Source organism: Ictalurus furcatus, chromosome 5, assembly GCF_023375685.1.
Source record: "Ictalurus furcatus strain D&B chromosome 5, Billie_1.0, whole genome shotgun sequence".
NCBI classification, from domain to species: domain Eukaryota; kingdom Metazoa; phylum Chordata; class Actinopteri; order Siluriformes; family Ictaluridae; genus Ictalurus; species Ictalurus furcatus.
In genome coordinates this window covers 13,865,126-13,889,363 of record NC_071259.1, presented here as the reverse complement: position 1 = coordinate 13,889,363, position 24,238 = coordinate 13,865,126, and the positions used below count along the sequence as shown (strand labels likewise).

General features: G+C 38.6%; 1 protein-coding gene across 1 annotated transcript in view; it reads left to right on the top strand.

Annotated features, from left to right (window-relative positions):
- Nucleotides 1-24,238, top strand: part of snrnp200 (small nuclear ribonucleoprotein 200 (U5)) — a 94,945-nt gene that overhangs the window by 9,083 nt on the left and 61,624 nt on the right. The window contains exons 7-13 of the mRNA XM_053624787.1: nucleotides 3,668-3,820; nucleotides 3,964-4,063; nucleotides 4,145-4,281; nucleotides 4,546-4,626; nucleotides 4,996-5,169; nucleotides 8,228-8,365; nucleotides 11,331-11,486. Coding sequence (XP_053480762.1) covers nucleotides 3,668-3,820; nucleotides 3,964-4,063; nucleotides 4,145-4,281; nucleotides 4,546-4,626; nucleotides 4,996-5,169; nucleotides 8,228-8,365; nucleotides 11,331-11,486 — 939 coding nt within the window. The remainder of the gene's footprint in view (nucleotides 1-3,667; nucleotides 3,821-3,963; nucleotides 4,064-4,144; nucleotides 4,282-4,545; nucleotides 4,627-4,995; nucleotides 5,170-8,227; nucleotides 8,366-11,330; nucleotides 11,487-24,238) is intronic.

Below are 24,238 nucleotides of genomic sequence, written 5' to 3'. Positions count from 1 at the left end.
GTTTGTCTGATACATAAATACAATTTAAAAATATGGACACAATATAGGAACACTTTATTAGGAACACTATATTAATACCGGGTATGGTCTCACTTTACTCTTAAAGCAGCCTTAATTTTTTTTTTGCATGGATTCCACTAGATGTTAAACATTCCTTTGAGATTCTGTTCCATGTTGACATGATTGCATCACACAATTCCTGTGGATTTTTCACTTTAACATTGTGAATCTCCAAAACTACCACATCCCAAAGGTGTTGGGTTCAGATCTGGTGAGTGGGAAGGCTACTGAACATGGAACTCATGGTCTTTTTCATGAAACCAGTTTGAGACAGTTTTGCTTTGTCACATGATACATTATCATGCTAGAAGTAGCCATTAGAAGATTGTCACCATGAAGGGATGCACATTGTCAGCAACAATACTCAAATAGGCTGTGGCATTCAAGCGATGATTGATTTGGTATTAACAGGCCCAAAGGCTGCCAAAAAAACATTCCCTACACCATTAAGCCACCTCTGCTACCTCGGTCATGCCATGGTCAAAATCACTGAGCTCAATTTTTTTTTTTTCCCTCATTCTGATGGTTGAAGTGAACATTACCTGAAGCTGCTGGCCCATATCTGATGATTTTATCATTTTGCATGATTGGCTGATCAGGTAATTGCGTAAATGAGTAGGTGTACAGGTGATCCCTATGAAGTTCTGTGATGCTTTTCTAGGTTTTTACCTCAGCCTCTTTATTTTTGTTCCTGGGGGTTTCTCCCTTCAGTCTCCTCTTCAGGAGGTGAAATGCCTGCTCAATTGGGTTAAAGTCTGGTGCTTGACTTGGCCAGATTAAAACCTTCCATTTTTTTTCCCCCTCGACAATCATTTGTTGAGTTGGCAGTGTGTTTCATTTTGCTCTGTGATAAAGTTCCTCCTGATTAATTTGGAAGCATTTCTCTGTAGATTGGCACAGTGTTCCTGTAAACTTCTGAATACATTCTACTGCTACCATCATGAGTTACATAATCAATAAATATTAGTGAGCCCATTCCAGAAGCAGAAATGCAAGCCCAAGCCATGATACTACCTCCACCATGTTTCACAGTTGACCTTGTATGTTTTGGATCATGAGCAGATCCTTTCTTTCTCCACACTTTGGCTTTTCAATCACTTTGGTAGAGGTCTTTCTTCCAGAACTTTTGTGACTCATTTCTGTATTTCTTTGCAAATGCTAATATGGCTTTCTGATTGTTACTGCTGATGAGTGGTTTGCATCTTGTGCTATGGCCTCCTATATTTCTGCTCTCAAAGTCTTTTTCAAATGGTGGATTGTGATACCTTCACTCCTGCCTTCTAGAGGCTGCTGATGTCGCTGACTGTTGCTTTTGTGTTTTTCTTCAGTTCTCACAATGTTCGTCATTAGCTGTTGTGTTCCTTGGCTGACACATTCGGTCTTGCTCAGTACACTTCTTTCTTTTGAATTGTTGCATAGGCTATGCCCATTGTTTTTGTAATGCCTCTGATTTTCCTCTTTTCTCAGCTTTAAAATGGCTTGCTTTTCTCCCATAGACAGCTCTCTGATCTTGTTGGCTTATCCCTTTTATCAGTAAATGGAGTCTTCACAGGTGAAACTGAAGGCTAATACCAAGAGTAGATGTTCGGTTCTGTTTATTGTTGACTGTCAATCCAACAGGACATACCTGGGTAACAAGAAACACCTCTGTTGCCTAAATATTTTTTTTTTGCTCTCCTATGTTGGGTAGTCTGATACAAAATGTTATGTAGTTTAACACATCTACATATAAATACCAGGAAATAGAAGTTGATATTCTAAACTCTCTTCTTGTAATTCTCTTGATCTCAAACCCAAATGTCTTCAGTCTACAGCAAAAAATTTTTATTGGATTTGTTGTTCCAATAGTTTCGGGGGGGACTGTTATGAGCAAGTGTGCATTCTATTTCCACAATTATATTTAGGAACTCTTTGTAAGCATGGAAAGTTGTCATTTTTGGTGTCTTTTCCACTGCTGGTTATGAAAATGTATTGCAGTGTGAGCAATATGAATGAAGGCAAGATGTGTCTGTATTCAGTTTGTGACTGGTTGGGAAATGCCAGTACCATATCCAATTTCTCTTTGAACTGTACCTGTTGAGAAAAGTCCTAGAATATAAATCAACTAAAACTGCACTCTGCAAATGAAGTCAACTGATGATCCACTCCTCACTCTCAGCATATTTTCCAGTGGTGCTAAAAACGTTTTCCTCTGTAAAGCTGCATGAGCAAAACGATGCATAATTCCAAGCAATTGTTAATTGTTCCTTTTATGCAATTTTACTTTACATTTTGTCATGTGCATTTTATGAGCACCGAAATCATATTTGCGCTCATGATTACATGATTTAGAAGCTCCACATAGTCAATTTACCTGCTATTACACTTTTATACCACTAGGGTTCTTGGTTCTTGCAGACACGTGCTCGGGCATGTGCAGAAATATATGCTGATCCTCACACAAGCAAAACTTGATGAATCCCATTCAATGCAGAGAAAAGTGCATACACATGATTGATGAACGAGGCCTCGGGTCTGAGCAGCAGTGTTTGTTGATGGTGTGTTTGTACCCTAATAATTGAGTGTAAGTCCTCCCCTGTTCTTACAGGGGCATTCCTGACGCTTTTCCGATCTTTATTTTCTTTTCTGATAGAAATATTCTAGATAGATAATTTATTGGTCCTCAGAGAGGAAATTTGTTTCCACAGTGGGTGTGTACAAAAACATAACATCCTATATATAAACCATCACAGGCATAGAGGGGAGAAGGGGACAAGGAGAAAAAAACATCAGGATCATCGTACAACAAATGCATCCGGCATCACAATGGCTGAGTACCTAATGTGTAATACTTCGGTACAGAAGAAGACAGATATTTAAGTTTATGGATAACTGTGAGTCTCTTTACCACTTGTAAATACCTAGAGTGTGCTAATTGAAGTTGAGATGTTAATCCAATGTAATGCCCAGATATCTGAAATGCTCCACACTTTCAACCATCTCTCCGTTAATGGTAATACTGGAAGGAATACAGTTATTTCATTGTTACTGTCAACTGTAACAGTTCCTTGATTTGGAAAGGGTGTTTTGAAACATGGTTAGCTTGCTCACTCAGTCACATTAGATAGATTGAAAGCTTGGCAGAAATTTCCACAGGACAGCTGGTTCAGGAGTTGAATGTTATGTAATTTAAAAAAAGTAAAATGAAGTTAAGTTGCGAATTAACAGTTGCTTTTGTTTTCCAGTCCTATTTTTCCTCACTTTTTTCAGTATTTCCTAAAATTTTATTTTTCTTCTTTGAAATCAATACCACAAGAAAATGTTTTTTGGATTATTAAAAAAAATCACAATTTTACTCAAGTTGTCATGAGGCCAACGACACTAATGTGAAGAGTTCCCATACTTTAGTGGAAGCTTTCTTTGTTGTAACACGCTCCTTATTTTTTATTTATTTAAAAAAACTTTTTTTTTTTTTTACCTAAATCAAATGCATTTTTGGTCTCGATGATGTTTCCAAGTGCACCAGAGGCTGCTTCAGAACACAGTTCAGCTATTTGATAATGATGTTCTTTGCCAAAAATTATGATCGAATTTTGTTGATGTCAATTCTTTTCTCTTATCTATATAGCTTGGAAGCGCAGGAGATGTGATGACGAATAAAAAGAAAGACCTTCATCCAAGAGATATCGATGCTTTTTGGCTTCAGCGACAGCTCAGTCGTTTCTATGACGATGCTATTGTGTCTCAGAAGAAAGCTGATGAGGTTCTGGAGATTCTCAAGGTGAGATCCTTCGACCTCTATTTCCTTTAGGACTTTTACTTGTTTTCTTGTTGCATTACTCTTAGAATTAGATTCTGGTCCTGAAATTCATGTTGTGATTTAACTAACCATAACTGCATTCCCATTTCTTTTTCTGTTTTCAGACTGCCACTGATGACCGAGAATGTGAAAATCAGTTGGTACTTTTGCTGGGTTTTAACACCTTTGACTTCATCAAGGTCCTACGCCAGCATAGACGAATGAGTAAAGGCACTCCTGACCAATTATTTTAAATTAGCTTATTCTTTTCACAATTCTCCATTAACATTTCTCTTACTCTCGCAGTCCTTTACTGCACCATGTTGGCAAGTGCTCAGAGTGACTCGGAGAAGGAGAGGATTATGAACAAAATGGAAGCGGACCAGGATTTGTCTAAAATTCTTTACCAGTTGCAGGAGACTGAAAAAGAAGACATCATTCGAGTGAGCACCTTCACTTCTCATGGTCTATAACTATTTAAAGCTTCAGGGTGTAAGATTTTGTGGTTTGATCAATAGAAAACTTTTCAGGCAGGAATACTGTTTTTTTTTTTTTTTTTTTTTTTCCCTTGTGACAGAACTTTCTCTGCCCACTGAAGTTTAAGCCTAAATGTTAATAGACTTGCACAGTTGTTAGTGCTGTGTAAAAAATGCTTTGGTAGAAGGAAACATTAAATGGCTACTGCGCTCTTTTTTTTTTCTTTGTAGGAGGAGAGATCACGAAGAGAAAGAGTTAGAAAGTCTCGAGTAGACAGTGATCTGGAGTCAATGGACATTGATCATGGACAGGTGGTTTAATGCTTTTTACTGTACAAATCATTTTTTTTTAATCCCCCATGTGCTTTTTAATTTATATTTTTAGCATGACCTCTAAAATGGGCAGTCCAGGATTTTGTGATTTTGCGATTGCAGAAGTGAATGCAAAATCAAGTAAACTCTGCACTCTTGCACTTTTTCAAAATCACAGCAGATTTGGGCCAAGTAAAAAAGGTACACAAAAACTCAGCAAATTGCATCGCAGATTGTCAAAAAGCCACAGGAAAATCGAGCGATTTTAGCCGCAACAATCACAAACAAATCTCCACAAAATCCTGTATGGACTGAATGGTTGTTTCAAATTTGTTTTGAAGAAGTTGTTGTCTGCTATTCTCTTTGTAGACAATGTCAGCTCGGCGTCTGCTAGATCTAGAGGACCTTGCCTTTACCCAGGGCAGTCACTTTATGGCCAATAAGCGCTGCCAGCTACCCGATGGTTCCTTCCGCAAACAGAGGAAAGGTTATGAGGAGGTTCATGTACCTGCACTTAAACCTAAGCCCTTCTCTGAGGATGAGGTGAGGGTTTATTTTAAATAATACATTTAGGTTCACACATATTGTAGTTACTTACTTAATTCTTATGCCACCACAGTTTGTGATTTCTTTGCTTGTGCATTTTGGAAAGAAGCAGTGTTATAGAATGTACAGTGCCGTGCAAAATTCACTTGTTTTCCTTCAAATTGTCGTTCAGTATCTGTTAATTATTTGGTGGCAAATATAGTGGAGAAATATACAGTATGTTAATTCCATTTTCAGGCAAACAGCCATACAGTACTTGCACTACATGGTTAAAAAAATTTGTGGAAACCTCACCGTCACACCCATATTTGGGCCTTTTCCAAACTGTTGCCTCACTGTTGGAAGCACTCAGTTGTATAGGATGTCTTTGTATGCTGTAGCATTACACCTTCCCTTGACTGAAAATAATAGGCCTAGCCAAAACAAATGAGCCTGGGGTTTTGCCTGTAAAGACTGCATTTGTTGTTAAAAAGGATAAACCAACATGAAGACCAGAGAGCTGACTGTGGGAGAAAAGCAAGCTATTTTAAAGCTGAGAAAAGCATGAAAGTTGATCAGAGCCATTACACAAGCATTGGGTATAGCCAATACTTCAATTTGGAATGTCCTGGAAAAAGTTAAATACCACTGGTGTACCAACAACCAGAATGGAACGGGTGGGCTGAGGAAACGAGATGATGACAAACATTGTGAAGAGAAAGAGTGTCACTGACCTGACCAACAACCTCCAGAGGGCAGGGGTGAAGGTACAACAATCCAACATTTAAAGACAACTTGGAGCGCAAATCACTCATAAGCAGTAAGAACTGGAAGGCCAGACTAGAATTTGCAATGAAATACAGAGATGAGCCACAAAAGCTCTGGAACCTAGATTAACCTAGATTAACCTTTACCAAAGTGATTGAAAAGCCAAAGTATGGAGAAAGAAAGGATCTGCTCATGGTCCAAGCTCATTGTTGAGTCACAGTGGAGGTAGTGTCGTGGCTTGGACTTGCATGGCTGGTTCTGGAACAGGCTCCCTAATTTTATTGATTTAACTCATGATGGTAGCTACAGAATTAATTCAGAAGTTTACAGAAACATTGTCTGCCAGTTTACAGACACGTGTCCAATCTTATTGGCAGGAACTTTATCATGCAGCATGACAATGGCCCAAAACACACTGCCAACACAACAAAGGACTTCATCCGGGCGAAAAAGTGGAAAGTTTTAGTCTGGCCAAATCAGTCACCAGACCTTTACCAAACTGAGCATGCATTTCATCTCCTGAAGAGGAGACTGAAGGGAGAAACCCCTCAAAACAAACAACTGAAGGAAGCCATGAAACAAGCTTGGAAAAGCATCACAAAAGAAAAATGCAAGAGTTTGATGTTGTAAGTGGGTGGCTGGCTTGATGCAGTTATTGCAAGCAAGTGCTATGCAATCAAATATTCAGTGTTATTTATAGAGATGCACTGATGTATCGGCCGATAAAGGCTATTTTTCACGCTATCGGCCGACAGTTTAAAAACATCCCATGATCACGGCCGATTATATCCTGTCAATCATAAGAAGCTGGGAAAACACATCAATTTCATGCTGTGTGTAAAGATGATGTCTCTTCTGTGGCATAACGACACCACTACAATTTGTAAACTCTGTAATCTCTGCACTGCAAAAATTTTACACCGCCGAAGTTTCAGTGTCGAGTAGAGTAGTATTTCATATCCAGTTAATGTTAATATATATAAAAAAGTTTATGTATTACCAGTTTGATGTTCAATGATCTAGTAGAAATGTTTTTGTTTGTGGTGAGTGAATGTGAGCCTAACAGGAGGTTTTTTAGAATTCCATGTTAATATGAATTTATAACATTCAATAAGTTAAGAAATCTTACTTTAATCTTCAGAATTTAATGTGTTCATGTTAACTTGAGTAATGTGTTTTCTGTTTGAGACCAGTTACTGTAAGAAAACTTGTTGAAATGGAGAGAATAAAGTTTTTATTTGCATTTCTTACAGAATTCTTTTAAATTGATCATTATTAATTTAAAAGAACGCATAAAAGGCAGAACTATCGGTATCAGCCCATATCATTCTGCATAATCGGTTATCGGTATGGGCTGAGAAATTTAGTATCGTGCATCTCTAGTTATATACTTTAACTGGATAGTTAACCCAAAAATGTAAATTCTATCATCAATTAATCAACCTTCATGTCGTTCCAAACCCATAAGACTTTAGTTGATCGTTGGAACACAGATGTCGACATTTTTAAGAAACCTGTGAGATTTGTCCCTCTGTTTAGTCACTGTAACCAAAACATTCAGGTACCAAAAAGTCCCTGAAGGCATGGTAAAAGTAATCCATGTGAGTCCAGTTTTTAATCCCAATTTTATGAAGCATACAAATACTTTGTGTGTGCCAAAAACTAAAGTGAAGTCTCTATTCACAAAATATCTTGACGTTTGCATCAATCTCTAACGCACGTTCCTGAGAGAACCAGAGCACATGCCTGTTGACATGAGAGAAAATGAAGGGGAAAAAAAATGCCATGACAACAGACAAAAAATGCAAATCTTCCTCTAGGTCGAAATCTGCAGACATCTTTGATAGAAATATTGCTCTATGTGACTTGGTTTGTGTATAGCATCCCTCTGCACTGTTTACAGCACAGGAAGTGCTTCTGGGTCTCGTTGTATCGCGAGAGCGAAGTGAAGATATTTTGTGAATAAAGACTTGATTTTAGTTTTTTGCGTACACAAAGCATTTGTATCTCTTCGTAAAACTGGGATTAAACAACTGGAGTCACATGGATTACTTTTACAATGCCTTTATGAACTTTTTGGAGCTTGAAAGTTTTGGTTACTTGAGCTCTAAACGGAGATTTCATTTTTATGAATGCTCCACACCAGAGTAGCAATCCATTTTAAATAACACTGCAGTACTGTTGTATGAGTGTACTGCATATCTGAGCTCTGTCTCAGATATGTGAAACTTTAGATACTTTACTGTATTGTCTGTGGCAAATTCTGTTGCATGCTAGTGCTTACATTTTTAGTGTAATTGCTTTTCAGACTCTTGTGGCTATTGAGAAGATGCCAAAGTACTCCCAAGCAGCATTTGAGGGGTTCAAAACCTTGAACCGCATCCAAAGTAAGCTGTTCAAGACCACCATGGAGACGGATGGGAACCTGTTGGTGTGCGCTCCCACTGTAAGATTACATGTTCAGTCATCATGCCAGATTTTTCATGTAGAGGTTTTTTTTGTTGTTTTTTTTTTTTTTTTTAGATGTATAATTGGGTTGCCTTTTCTAAGTCACTTCATGTCCAACCATGACTTTTATATAATTATTTTCACACCAAATCAACTGCCTGTTTATAGCAATCCGAACAGCAGTGAGTTTGTGTATTATCACAAACTATGCTTAGTTCATTTTTTTTGTGCAGTAAAAAAAAGAACTTGAAATGCCCCCCCCCCCCCTTTTTTTTGGCTGCACTCTATAAGTGAGTCTCTGTATGCCAGAGAGCAGATCTGCTAGGTGTATGTGTTGGTTTCACAGAAGGTGTCGATAAATACAACAAAATTTACACCACCACTGACCTAACATCAAAGTGGGTGCCTGTTTTTCCAGGTTTGCAACCAAGTGAACTCCTATTTATAGAGCCTGGTTTATACTAGATGCCTGATTGTGTGTGCATGCAGAAGCAATGGCTGTGCAAGTCACAGCGTTCACACACTTGACTGTGTATCTTGTATACATCCGGAAGATTTAAAAACCACATTCACTAGACGGCTTGTCAGAGCTAAAACAGCCCTGTGTGTCAAATTTCGAAGTTGAACGGTAAAATGTTTGATTTCATGCACAGTGAAACACACTAACAAGCTCCGTTTCTCTTAACTTTCTGCTGCCATTGTGATTATTTGCCATGGGCTACATCCTAAATGAAAACCTCTAACTTTGCATTGAAAAGTATTTACTGATCCTGAAAATTTAAAAGGCTGGTATGCAAGTCAGACTTTTGAGTACTTTTAAAAATCAAACACTTAACGTAACTGGAAATCTCGTTTAGTGTTTGTACTCTAGAATAATACTTCAATGTGATTTGAGATACTATTTTGTTTATCAGAGGTAGCTGAATAGGAGAATTTTTTTTTTTTTTGCTGAGTTATGTTAGTGCTGTGTGTCAGGATGGTGAAAAGACTAAATTAAGATGCACTCTTCATTTAAATGTAGCTTGTCTGTGACTCAGTAACATTTTGAAATAATTGAACACAAAGTCTGTCTTTGATGTTTCTAATATTAATTCATAAAATGAATGAAACAAATGAGATTGAGAGTTTCTGTCAGTACCCCATTTGTAACTCAGGCAACCCTTATTTTGGCAACCCCTGTCCTACGGTAGCAGTGTGATCTGATGGTCAAAATTCAAATCTGATAGTCAGTACAGATAGTTACAAAATGAAACCACAGAAATGAATGTCAAACCAGCATAACATTCCATGTTAAATAATAAAGCTGTGTAGTTCTGGTGCAAAATGAGTTTAAACTGCAGACCTGAGTTTCATTGTTTTCATTTATTACTGATTTAATGTTGAGTTGGGAATAACAATTACCTGAATAGAGATTTGAATACCTGTGCACTAGGGGTGGGCAATAAGACAAAAAATCATGATTCCTAAAGACATTTATATGGTGCAGGAAATGCATGACTCTCAGACTGCCATGGGAAACTTTTATTTTATTTTTCCCCCGCATGTACAAATCATAATAAATTTTACAGATTCAAGGCCTGAGATTTTCTAAATAAGTACAAACATGTGACCAGAGTTTCCAAAGAAGAGTGTCTAAGAGAGATGGGTTAACTTCTCCAAGGGTTTAGTTGAACTTCGGCGCATACTAGGGAGGTAGTATACACTCTTTGGCAAGATAGACCAACACCATAAAAAGAATCTTTGAACTGTGATCAAAAAAGTTTTTTTTATTTTATTTTTTTTTGCCAATATGGAGTTATATTGAGGTATAAAGCTGGAGACATCAAAAAGTGCAGTGATGTCATCTAGTACAGTATGATGTGAGATGTCATCTAGTATTCCAGCATGATAACAGCCCCAAACACACCTCCAAGGCGACCACTGCCTTGCTAAAGAAGCTGAGGGTGAAGGTGATGGACTGGCCAAGCATGTCTCCAGACCTAAACCCTATTGAGCATCTGTGGGGCATTCTCAAACGGAGAATTAGGGGTACACTTAGAGGTGTACTCACTTTTGTTGCCAGCAGTTTAGACATTAATGGCTGTGTGTTGAGTTATTTTGAGGGTACAGACATAAATAAGCTTTAGTTTAAATTTAATATACATTTTGTAGATTGATGGATATGGGATATGATGGCGCTTAGTGTCACCTTTCATTAGTGCCCAAAATTATGAGGGAAAATAGAACAGTAGCCTTTTTGTTCTAGTTGCGTGTCCGTGGTCACTAAGGGTCCTTTGGAGTCTCCAAAAGGTGATTTTGGTAAAAACGCATGGACATACCCTTAGAAAAATGTGTAAAATTTAAATTTTCTTTGATATTATGAAATTTGAACTTGGACTAGGTAAGGCTTCATGCAGTGGTTCCATTGTGTTTTCCAGCTAATAGCTTCCAGTTGTAATCAGGTGGGGAGGGACCCCTTCTATTTCAGTGTGTTCAAACTTTTGTTACTCAATCCCAGGAGCCCAAACAGCCCCAGACCATTATTTCTCCTCCACCAAATTTTACTGTTTGCATTATGCATTCTGTTGGGTAGTGGTGGTGTGGCATCCGACAGACCCAGATTCATCTATCCAGCTGCCAAATAGTGAAGCATGATCACAATCACACAAAGGAGGGTAAAAATTATTGTTAATCTGTAAAATTAACATTTTATTTTAAAGATTAAGAACAAAATTAGCTGCTTTCAGTTTATAAAAAGAGATCCAGCATGATACCCCCAATATATGACAACCATATCCTGACAAAATTGATCACTATATTATTATAGGTCTACAGAAAACATAACTTTCTACCTTTTCATTGATGCATCCTTTTGTCCTTTTGCCAGTGGAGCCTTTGTTTTGATATGTGACATTTCTTTTAACCAGGAAGCCAATATCTTTGCTTACTTCTGCCTCTTTATTGCTTTTCTGTGTGACCCACAGGGAGCTGGTAAAACTAATGTTGCACTGATGGCCATGCTCAGAGAAATCGGCAAGCACATCAACATGGATGGCACCATCAACATAGATGACTTCAAAATTATTTATGTCGCTCCCATGCGTTCATTGGTACAGGAAATGGTTGGCAGCTTTGGAAAGGTAGGACTACCAAATGCAACTTGTGCTATTTTAAACCCCCTGTGAAATGACTTCTTAGCTGTGTTTTTGATTTCTGTTATCATTTACACCAGAATAATGCTTCAGTCAGATGCAATGAGTGTAAAAATAAATCTGGAGACAGGTTCTTCACAGTAGATTAATTTTATTTGCAAAAGTTCTCTATATCAGTGGTTCCCTAACTTTTTACAGTGGCGTACCCCCTCTCTCAAACTGTGCTGTCTGACGATGGCATCCTGTTTTTTTTGGTTTGTTTGTTTTTGTTTTTGGCCTTTTCCCCAAGCATTACACCAGCTATATCAGCCGTAACAGGAAGAATTAAGTCCTCCACAATAGTATGGGGTTTGCCCATCTTAGCCACTCTGCAACTCCCCATGTAGAATGCTTCCAGACCCTTCCTATTTAGGTTTTCCTATGCTGTTATAAGGGTCTTACTACTCCTGAGTTGTTTTAAATGTCTTTCAAAAAACTCTCGGTTTATTTAGCAAAAAGTGAGTAGCATGCTTTATTTCTAAATGTCTGCGCAGAAATGCTGGTTTCATGCAGTTATGAAAGAGTATGTTTGCACACATACACACTATGGCTGGGGATTTTCTTCACTGCCAGCGTATTTAAAGCCCAAATAAATATTTCTCATCATATTTGTGCCTCTTTGATGGTTTTTCTGCGAATTGCTGGTGAAGAACAGGTGGTGTTTCAACTTTGGCTACATCGCTGTCTGTATTAGCGTGAACTGGGCTTGTAACAGTGGGTACACTTACGCTTGCTATGGATGCGGTGTTGGAGGGACCTGGGCCACTGCTGTCAGAGGACTGTGGATCAGCAGTGCTTGCTGTGGTTGCGGGCCGATAGCTTTGTAGCCACTTCTCCATTTTAATGTTACGAGCTATTACTTAACTTCATCATATAGCTGTGTGCTGGCGATAAATGACCTGCGGTAAGATGCGCACCTGATGCTTGACTGAGTGGATGCAGTTTTGACCACGAAAGACGGGATAATTTGATTGGATGTCATGTATTTGACCTTCAGAACATTGCAGTTTCGCTGTTTGTACACTGGAGGGGGCACAAGTTTATTTTTTGGCCATGAGGAAAAACATGGATTAGAATTTTAATGTATAGAGAGGCGGAATTAAATGAACAGTAAATCTCAGCATTTTGCTCCCGTACTCCTTCCGTCACCTCTGCTCTAGATGGAGAAATGTGTAGTCATAGTTCTGTTTCAGCCTTGTATCCCTTCCTGTCTGTGTGTGAAATGTTACCCAATATATTACGAGTTTTAGGTCATTTATGTGATTTTTGTGTGTGTGTGTGTGTGTGTGTGTATATATATATATATATATATATATATATATATATATATATATATATATATATATATATATATATATATATATATATATATATATATAATATTTCAGAGAGATTTAGCTTATTATATAATACATAAAAGGACGTTGTGTACCAAATGACAATGTGTACCATTTGCCTCCTTGCGTACATTCCATCCACTTATGTTATGGCATGACATATCAGGTCAGAACATCCTGGTGCAAAATACATTCAGAAATAAGAATCAGCATTAAGCGGATAAGATTTTAAGCATAAGAGAAAGTAAAGGAAAATAAAACCATTCCCCCGCCAATTTGAGAATATTAAACACACAAAAACACAATGTTTTATAGATTAAACACATTCATGCAAAGCTAACGTTGCCTTTTCATATTGAAAGAAAATCTATTTTTTTTAACGTTCAATCTACAAGATGTACATTATATCAATAATATTGGACATACTTCATTCTTTAGTGTACCTGGCATGGGTAAAGACTGCAGGCCTTTGCATGGTCAATTAGCTTAGTAACAGGACACATCTTCAATTTTATCATGTCCTTTGTAGTCATAGTCTTAATCTGTGACTAGAAATTAGTCAAGTCATTTTGTAGATCACTTATCAGTTGGATCAAGAACATCAGTCACGCTATATTTACATGTATCTCAGTGAAGTTTTCTCCACAGAATTCATTATATTAGGGTGATGTGTCATGGTAACTTTACAAGCCACTTTACGTTTGTGCAAGAGAACATGTCGCAGTCTTACTGAAATTCCACTAGTGGCATAGCTGGACCGACGCTGTATAAGCATGTCCACACTGATGCAGTTGACCCAGACAATCTGTTCATTGAAAAGCGCATTGTAGACGTTATCCTTGGAGTCTAATGCAGTAGTACCTTTCCAGAAGAACTTAACTCTTAGCGCCTGCAGGAAAAAATGTTCGCACTTCCGCATCAAAATCTCCGAGTTTTTGTCCTACAGACATAAATCTGACATCCCCAGAAACCTTGAACAGTCTACTTTCCAAATGTATATAGATTGAAACTACACACATTTTTAGAGCTTTGTGAAGAGAAGAAAATGAACTGCATGCACGTTTCAGTCTCTGACTCAGAAAACAGCTCTTGATGTCCCACCCATTAACAAAGAGAGCTATTCATATGATAACATTATGGTAAATCGGTGGTTGTCGTTGGGTAATTACGAGGCAAGAAATCGTGCGACCACGCCCAAATTTGCTCATATAAACAAGAGCACATGTTGGGGTTGTTTACACTTACTGAGTAGCTACAGGGTGGCACACCTACATTTCGAACTTCGACTTGATCCAGCAGAGGATGTTTGTGATGAGTAAGTTTTGTTGACTAGCTTTCGTCATGGAATGATTATTATTACATGCTTAGCACTGCAATTCATGACGCACGCAAGCTGTAGCTAAACATTTTGTTATGCTCTGTAAAGCCTTTCATAGTACATACATGTTCAGAGTTGAGTGAATTATTTTGCCTCCATCAACTATGCATACCATATCTATCACTTTTCTAGCTAAAACATATGTAAAGCAGCTTGCGTTGCTAAAATGTCTGTCTACGTAAAAGATTAGAAAAACATATCATAGCAACCAGAAAGGTCAACTAATTACCCATCAGCTATAGATAGTTTTTCATTCATAGTCTTTGCTCCCTTCTGTTATGTGTTCAGATAACTGTTGTGTTCAGACACTTATGTTCAGAGTAGCTACAACTACAGAGTAGTTACAAATTATTTTATCAGGTTCATGTAGCATAATATTGTTTGTCCAGTAATATTGGAGGTTAAATTCAGTTGACTACAGTGAGAATGATGCTGATTAGCTTATAGGCTAGGTAGGGGAATAACATATTACAGCACTACAATTCATGACGCACACATTCTAGATGAATGTTTTTCATTCATTAGGTTATATGTAATTTACTATGTTCAGAGTAGCTCCCTCACTGATGAATTATTTTATACCATATCGTGTGATCAGAATCTGGAGCATTTAAATTGTTTGCTATACAAAACAAGATTGTAGTAATCCTTGAAGGCCAACTAAATCAGACGTGGGGGTTTTACTGCTGTTATTGTGCCCTTATTGTATTACTACTCATTAGTATAGGGCTATTGTAATACATGCCAGGTGTAAATGTAGTTGTAAATATGTGCCATGGCAAAATCTGTAATGTGTAAATAGCTGCTGAGGTATGGGAGACACAATGACATCCCAGATAGGCAATTACCTTTGACAATAGGGAGGGCCATTACCTTTCACAGTGGGGAGGGGAACTATTACAGGTGTTGACACCCATCTCCTCCATATTTATTGTGTACGCCACTGGCTTTGGGAAAAAAATAGTGTCGCTTCAAAGTTCTACAACTTTTGTAGTCAGACCACATGACATTTCTGCATAATTTAATCATCTATGTGTAGCCAACAACTATGTTTACAAGGTTCAGAGCTCAAAAGTCCTGTCAAAAAATGTTTATAATGTATTTATTATAGTAATCCTAAAAACCACTGAAAATAGGTTTTTGAAAAGTGTAAATTTACAGTTCATTTAAACAAAACCTATGTTCATGACATTCTTGCTGCTCTCAAATTACTATTGGTGAGTTTGTAGTAAATATAAGCATATGTAGCATTTTTGGATGAATTTTTTTTAGATAGGTGAAATATATTAAAATGTAAAGGCATGTCAGACTACCTCAAAAGTATCTGAAAGGCCTCAGACTGTAGAGTGTTAACATAAATCAAGAAACAAAACGTACTGGTAAAATATGGTCACTCAGTCTGTTAGGTAAGTCTGCAAGACAGAGAGGGAACAGTTCTTGCAGTAAAGTTGTCTCTGATTATTGTAGTTTCTGGAACATGATGCAGGTTGTCTTCTGATACGAATACAACTAGATGATCCAGGTCCACTTGTCGCCCTCTCCTATCCGCCAGCTGCTTCTCCAGGACCTCGAACACATACGCTGAACAGCAATAACGCTAATATTGTGTAGGTCCCCCTTCTGCCACCAAAACCATTCTGGCCCATTGAGGCATGGACTCAACAAGACCTCTGAAGGTGTGCTGTGATATCTGGCACCAAGATGTTAGCAGCAGATCCTTTATGTCCTGCAAGTTGTAAGGGGGGCCCTCCATGGATTGGCCTTGAGATCTGGTGAATTTGGTGGCAAAGTCAACACCTTGAACTCTATTGTCATGTTCAAGCTATTCATGAACAATTTTGGGGTGTCATCAAGGTGTTTTTGTTGAATGTGATGTGAGCCTTTATATTTTTCTTGGTTATCAGTGGTTTTCCCCTTGCGGCTGGATACGTTTGCCCAGTCTCTTTCTAATAGAATCATGAATGCTGGATTTATTTGAGGTTAGGGAGACCTGCAGTTCCTTAGATGATTGCCTGGGTTCTTTTGTACCTTGATGGACGAGTTGTCATTGTACACTTGAAGGAATTTTGGTAGGCCAGCCATTTCTGGGAATATTCACCACTGTTCCTAGTTTTCTCTATTTGTAGATTGTAGCTCTCATTGTGGTTTTCTTTGTAACTCTGGAAAGATGTATAGATTTCATATACGTAGATATTTATATATACATAGACTAGGGCTGCACAATTAATCGAATATCGATCGTGACTGCCCACTGTATTTTGACTGCATGTTGTGCACAATTCCCAAAAAAAGGTGTATGAAGATTCATCCACAGAGTAAATCTGTATTATGGAAAATGGTTTTTAAATCAAGTTTGGGAAAGTTGTCGGGAGCTTGGTGATGGTGAAGTCGAGCGGCCATGGTGTAGTTCGTTTGTAGCATACGGTTAGCTGTTTATTTCTGGCGATTGTATTTAGGTTTCAAACTTCATAAAAGTCGTTCATTTGTGAAAATTATCTTGATGGACAAAACGTGTTAGTATTGTAATCTTTTGTTGATCACAGAGCTTTTTTTTTCTTCTTCTTTTTCTTTCTTTTCTGAAAGTCAGAAAGAGAAAGTCAGTATTGTATATCTTCTAGAAATTAATGTGGGGAGTCTTTAGCTTCTTTCTCACACTTGCCCATATCTTTAAAGTGGTTTTAACCCATTGATTGCGGGGGGTTTTTTTCCTTTTTTTTTTACTTTCCAAATATCTTGGTGCATAAATGGGACTGTGTCTAGAGGGACAGTAGAGCATTCACTCTGTTCCATCCTGACCCAAATGACATCTTTATCTTGAGAAATCCAGGAGACCATTGATCTAAGCTGGGCTGCCCAGTAGTAGTTTTTCAAGTTAGGCAAGTCTAGGCCTCAGTCTTCTTGGGAACATAACATTCTTTTAAATTTTATTCTAGGTTTTCTATTTTGCCACATAAATTTGGATAGCCATTTATTTATTGTTTTAAATGTAGTAACGGGAACCTCTACGGGCAGGGATTGCTGTAAGAGCAAACTTGGCAATACGTTCATTCTTATTGTTTCCACTCATCCCATTAAAAATAAAGGGAATAATTCCCATCTTCTCAAGTCAGTTTTTATTTCACCCACTAATTTCCTGTAGTTAGCCTTAAATAGCTGTGATGTATCTGGGGTTATGAAGATTCCTAGGTATTTAAAACCTTGATTAGACCAACGGAAGTTAAATCTTCCTGTTAGTTGTGCTGGCCAGTTCCCCACCAGCATCATTGCTTCAGATTTCGATTGGTTGATTTCGTATCCCGAGAGTTCTCCATATTCCTTTAAGTTTCTTATTAGCGAAGGGATAGAGGCACCTGGATCACTAATATGTCAGTATGTCATCCGTGTAGAGTGAAATCTTGTGTTCTGTTTGACCCTCATCTTTTATGCCCTTGATAGTCTCATTTTGTCTTATTAGTGCTGCTAAGGGTTCAATATTTATGGCAAACAGCAAAGGGCTGAGGCAATCGTCCTGGCGGACCCCCCCTCAGCGTGGAAAAAGTCAGAGCAACATCCATTCACCCTTACTCGTGACTTGGGGATTGTGTATATAACCTTTACCCAATCCACAAATTTGGTTGGAACCCCATTGCAGCCAATGTTTTATACAGGAATTGCCAATTTACAGTGTTGAATGCTTTCTGTGCATCAAAGCTAATTGACATGGAATTTTGATTACTTTTCTTGGCACATGTTATATTTAATGCTCTCCTTATGATGTTGGCTCCTTGTCTGTCAGGGATAAAGCCTGTCTGATCCGCTTTAATCAACTTTGCTATAATTTTTTGCAATCTGTTTGCCAGGATACTTGTTAGTATTTTTTGATTGTTACATAACAGGCTAATTGGTCTATACCCCTCGCAGAATAATAGGTCTTTGCCGCCTTTATGGATCTCTGAGACAATGGCCTCAGACCATGTAGCTGGTGGCCCTTCCTTGGAAAGGGCATAATTAAAAACCTTAGTTAGTAATGGTACTAAATCATCAATGAAGCATTTATAGAATTCACCAGGGAGACCGTCTGTCCCTGGAGATTTATTTATTTTTATTTATTTTTTTTATTTTTAATAACTTCTCGTATTTCACTTTCGGTAACATTTAGTGTCATTTGCAATGCTTCATCTTCTGACAGTGATGGTAAGTGTAGACCGGCAAGAAAGGTCTCAGATTTATCACGCATTGTTTTTGGTTTTGGCTCTTCATACAGTTTTCTATAGAAAGATGCAAAGGCATTCACAATTTCCTTTGGATGAGATACTATTTTTTTTAGAATAGGGTGCATACTTTTAGGAACCACATGATTAGCCTGGGCTTTACGGAGTTGAAAATCCAACAAGCGGCTGGCTCTGTTACCCATCTCCTAATATTTCTGTCTGGAAAATCTTAATGCTCCTTCCGCCTTATATGTAAGGAGATTATCCAAGGCCCTCCTAGTGTCCTTTAATTCTAGTAGCGTGGCTTGTCCTCCTGTACTTTTATGTTCTATCTCTAATAGTTTAATTTTATTTCCTAATTTCATTTGCTCTACCAACCGTATTTTCTTTAGTCTTTATGCAATTTGGATCATTTTCCCTCTTATTACTGATTTAGCTCCCTCCCATAGGATTGATGGTGTTACCTCTCCATTGTCATTTAACTCAAAGTATTCTTTTAAGTTCTCTTTTAGTTCTTGTACTACTGTTGTGTTGGTTAGTAGTGATACATTTAGTCTCCAGTATCTGAAAAAACTTTATCAAGCTCTATGATTAACATGACAGGGGCATGGTCACTCAAAGTTATTGGCTCAATATGGCAGTCCTGTACTTTATACATATATTGTTGGGAGAGACCAAAGAAGTCAATCCTGGAATAACAGTTATGGATATTAGGGGGAAAAAAAGGTAAAGTCCGTTCCTTTGGGGTTTTTAAATCTCCATGGATCAACCAGTCCTAGTTCTGAAATCATGTCATTGTTTTGGTTTTTTAGTTTGGGATCCTTTCTCTGCCGGTGTTCTATCTAACTTTCCATCTTGTATAGCGTTGAAGTCCCCTCCCACCACTATCATGCCCTTGGCATTATCCACTATGATATTTGCAATGTCTTTAAAAAAAGGTCTGATCATATTCGTTTGGGTCGTACAGATTCATAATGGACATCTCTACTTCTCCTATTGTACCAACTTTCATGACAAACCTCCCCATCTTGTCCCAAATTACATTTTCTAAGCAAAAGGCCACTGACTTATTAATTAAAATAGCTACCCCCCCCCCTTTTTTTTTAAAACCAAAGGAGGTGCTATATGCTTGGTTTACCCATTCTCTCCTTAATTTTCTGTTTTCAGCTTCTGACAGGTGAGTTTCCTGCATTAAGGCAATTGGGCAGTGCAATTTCTTTAGCTGACGATATATTTTCTTTCTTTTAATGGGATGATTCAAACCATGGACATTATACGTGATTATGTTGAGATTGCTCATAATCATCTGAATCATCAGAACCATACTGCATGTCTATCGGAATAATAGAAATATGCATTAAACAGTGTGTAGAAGAACATTGTATACAACAACAAAACAAGAACTGAGAACTGACTTCCAAAAACCCAGCTGATTGAACTAACATCGTCAGTCGGCTTCAGTAAAGACGGAGAGTCGTGACTAACCTCTCCGGGAAAGCGCACACTGTGTTGTTGCAACTATCGGACAGCGCCATGCTGTAGTTAGAGTTGTCTAAATGTAAGAGCAAAAGTTAACTAAAATTTAAATGTCTTAGCCCTTTCACCCCTGCAGGGAGAAACCCCCGTTATTCTTATTGATATTATATCATTTATGAGTCGGCCAAACTTTACTCCATACTTAGTAAAAAGAAAACCCTGCACTTGTTCTTAACGGAATGCTTACATATTAAAGTTATTTACTGTTTATCTTTCACCTTGAACAAAAGTCTGCAAGTCCGCACTGGTCATGGTAGATGGGCCTCTGCTTGATGTCGATACCGAGTCCCAGGCGCTGCGTAACAGGTCTTTCTGAAGAATCTCCCGTTCGTCCACCTCGATATGAATACCCAACTCCTGAAGGGGGGGGCACCACTTCTGCGAGACTCGTAAAGGTCTTCACCCCGAACTCCAAGTATATTTCAGCTGTGCAGGGAACGATGACTGGGCCTTCACGGTTTTTTCTTTGAGTTGTTTTATTACCTCCCGAACCCGCTTGTGATTCTGCTTTGCGTCCGACGTGTAATCTTGATCAAAGAAGACCTTTTGCCCTTGGTATGTGCCTCCTCATTGTATCCAAGCTTGTTGAAGTATCGTTTCTTTAACTCTATAATTAGAAAACCTGACAATGATAGATCTTGGAGGAGCGGACTCCTTTGGTTTCACGGTCAGCGAGCGATGTGCCCTCTCTATGCACAAATCCAGATCATCCGGTAACTCTAGTGAAGAGTGCATCAGGATAATGATAATGAAAGTGATCATATCGGTCATTTCCTCTCCTTCTTTCACCTCATAAATGTTTCGATGAGCTCTGGATTCCATGTCTTCACACTTGGCCGATAGTTTTGCTTCTTTTTGAAGTAAATGGCGAATGACTCATGTCGATGTGTTTTATCTTCCACATCACTTACTCTCTGTTCGACATTCGTCACCTGTTGTTCCAGTTTTGCCGTACGTTCAATCACATCACTAAGAGTGGATTCTACTCTGGATAGTGAGGTCTTTATGTCCTGGGAAGCTTCCATGTGTTCTGTCCTTAAATTACACAGTTCTGTAATCACCGCCATTTCTTCTTCCCTGCATGTTTCACCCGTGTTCGGAGACAAGTCCAGATGGTTTCATTTATCGTCTTTTTTTAGTCGTTCTGCCTTTCTTTTCTGTATCTCTTTTTAAAGTGGACATTGTGGTTTTCGCATTGGGTTGTTAATTATTTAAAGTTTAATTGGAGTTTGGCTACTTTATCTGGGTTTCTTCCTGCAGCAGGGGAGTCAGGCTGCTACTCCGCTCGTGGCGTCACCGGAAGTCCTTGACAACTGATTCCAAATTTTGATTGAATGTACAACAACTGGATTAGAGGTAGAGTGAGGGGGGAAAAAAGTATTTGATCCCCTGCTGATTTTGTACGTTTGCCCACTGACAAAGAAATGATCAGTCTATAATTTTAATGGTAGATTTATTTGAACAGTGAGAGACAGAATAACAACAAGAAAATCCAGAAAAACACATGTCAAAAATGTTATAAATTGATTTGCATTTTAATGAGGGAAATAAGTATTTGACCCCCTCTCAAACAGGAAGATTTCTGGCTCCCAGGTCTTTTTTATACAGGTAACGAGCTGAGATTAGGAGCACACTCTTAAAGGGATTGCTCCTAATCTCAGCTTGTTACCTGTATAAAAGACACCTGTCCACAGAAGCAATCAGTCAATCAGATTCCAAACTCTCCACCATGGCCAAGACCAAAGAGCTCTCCAAGGATGTCAGGGACAAGATTGTAGACCTACACAAGTCTGGAATGGGCTACAAGACCATTGCCAAGCAGCTTGGTGAGAAGGTGACAACAGTTGGTGCGATTATTCGCAAATGGAAGAAGCACAAAAGAACTGTCAATCTCCCTCAGCCTGGGGCTCCATGCAAGATCTCACCTCGTGGAGTTGCAATGATCATGAGGAATCAGCCCAGAACTACACGGGAGGATCTTGTCAGTGATCTCAAGGCAGCTGGGACCATAGTCGCCAAGAAAACAATTGGTAACACACTACGCCGTGAAGGACTGAAATCCTGCAGCGCCCGCAAGGTCCCCCTGCTCAAGAAAGCACATATACGTGCCCGTCTGAAGTTTGCCAGTGAACATCTGAATGATTCAGGGGACAACTGGGTGAAAGTGTTGTGGTCAGATGAGACCAAAATGGAGCTCTTTGGCATCAACTCAACTCGCCGTGTTTGGAGGAGGAGGAATGCTGCCTATGACCCCAAGAACACCATCCCCACCGTCAAACATGGAGGTGGAAACATTATGCTTTGGGGGTGTTTTTCTGCTAAGGGGACAGGACAACTTCACCGCATGAAAGGGACGATGGACGGGGCCATGTACCGTCAAATCTTGGGTGAGAACCTCCTTCCCTCAGCCAGGGCATTGAAAATGGGTCGTGGATGGGTATTCCAGCATGACAATGACCCAAAACACACGGCCAAGGCAACAAAGGAGTGGCTCAAGAAGAAGCACATTAAGGTCCTGGAGTGGCCTAGCCAGTCTCCAGACCTTAATCCCATAGAAAATCTGTGGAGGGAGCTGAAGGTTCGAGTTGCCAAACGTCAGCCTCAAAACCTTAATGACTTGGAGAAGATCTGCCAAGAGGAGTGGGACAAAATCCCTCCTGAGATGTGTGCAAACCTGGTGGCCAACTACAAGAAACATCTGACCTCTGTGATTGCCGACAAGGGTTTTGCCACCAAGTACTAAGTCATGTTTTGCAGAGGGGTCAAATACATATTTCCCTCATTAAAATGCAAATCAATTTATAACATTTCTGACATGTGTTTTTCTGGATTTTTTTTGCTGTTATTCTGTCTCACTGTTCAAATAAATCTACCATTAAGATTATAGAATGATCACTTCTGTCAGTGTGCAAACGTACAAAATCGGCAGGGGATCAAATACTTTTTTCCCTCACTGTAAAGCTAGACAGAGGTTGTGCGAATGGTAATTTAGCACACAGTAGGGCCACCAGGGAGATGGACGCCCCTTCCATAATTGTCCATCCAGGGGCTGCCGCACTCTCCCCCATCCAGTACAACAGCAATCTTGTATTAGCTGCCCAGTAGTAGTACATGAAGTTTGGGAGTGCCATCCCTCCCTACGCTCGAGGTCTCTGCAATATATGCCTTTTGATCCGTGGTGGCTTTTTGTTCCAGATAAGGCTGATTTCTGATTTGTTCAGTTTTGAAAAGAAGAATTTTGTAGGAAACACTGGAAAACATATAAAAATTTAGGCAGCACATTCATCTTTATAGTACTGATTCTGCCCCCAAGGAAGAGAGGCAGGGGGTCCCACTGCTCAATATCTTGCTTCAGATTAGATAAATTATTTTATGCTATCAATTAACCAACAGTATTTCTCATTGCTATTATTTTAATTCAATTAACAGTGACCATGAGCAGAGAGCTTATATTTAACTGTTTATGATGGACCTCCTGATTAAAGCTTAAACAAAAAAAAAAAAGATTGGTATCTGGATCGGTTTCAGTTGTAAAAATCCTGATCGGTGCATCCTTAATGAACACCGTTAAACTAAAGCGATGTGCATCTGACCGGTAAATGAACTCACCCAATAACATCCTATATGAGATTGTGTATATATCTGAATAATATACGCAGAGTGGATCGAGAACTGGTTCCAGCCCAGAACCATGACAGTGGAAAATGTCTAATGGTGTAGCTTCAAATATATTTAAGAGGAGCAGACTTCAAAGACTGAACATTGAGGTTTATTGTATTTGTTTACAAGGTGGAACAGGTTAACGGTTGTTTTTTACATACAGCCTGTAAAATGAACTGAAAATATTAAATTTAGTTTATCAGAAGGTAAATTAATGTGTCATGGCTCACACCATGTTCCTAAAGTCTGTCATAATTGACGAGCTCAAGTTTCACATGTCTACTTGTGCATTATATTGTGGCACATTAACGTTACCATCTGTTAAAAAAAAACAAAAAAAAAAACCTAAGCTTCAACCATGCTCCTAAATTTTTGTAATTTAAAATTACATAAAAAAGAAATTGTTACCATATAGCCCTGCTTTTACATGTAAACTTTTACTTGCAAATGATGCTCAACTGTGCCTCTCAATGACTTTAGTTTTTATTAGGGTCAAAGCACCACAGGTGCATATTTGCCTGTTGTAATCCTAATTCTGCTCTTGAGTCTATAGCAACACATAGAATCGTACATAGGAAAGTTATGTAATTTGACATTGGA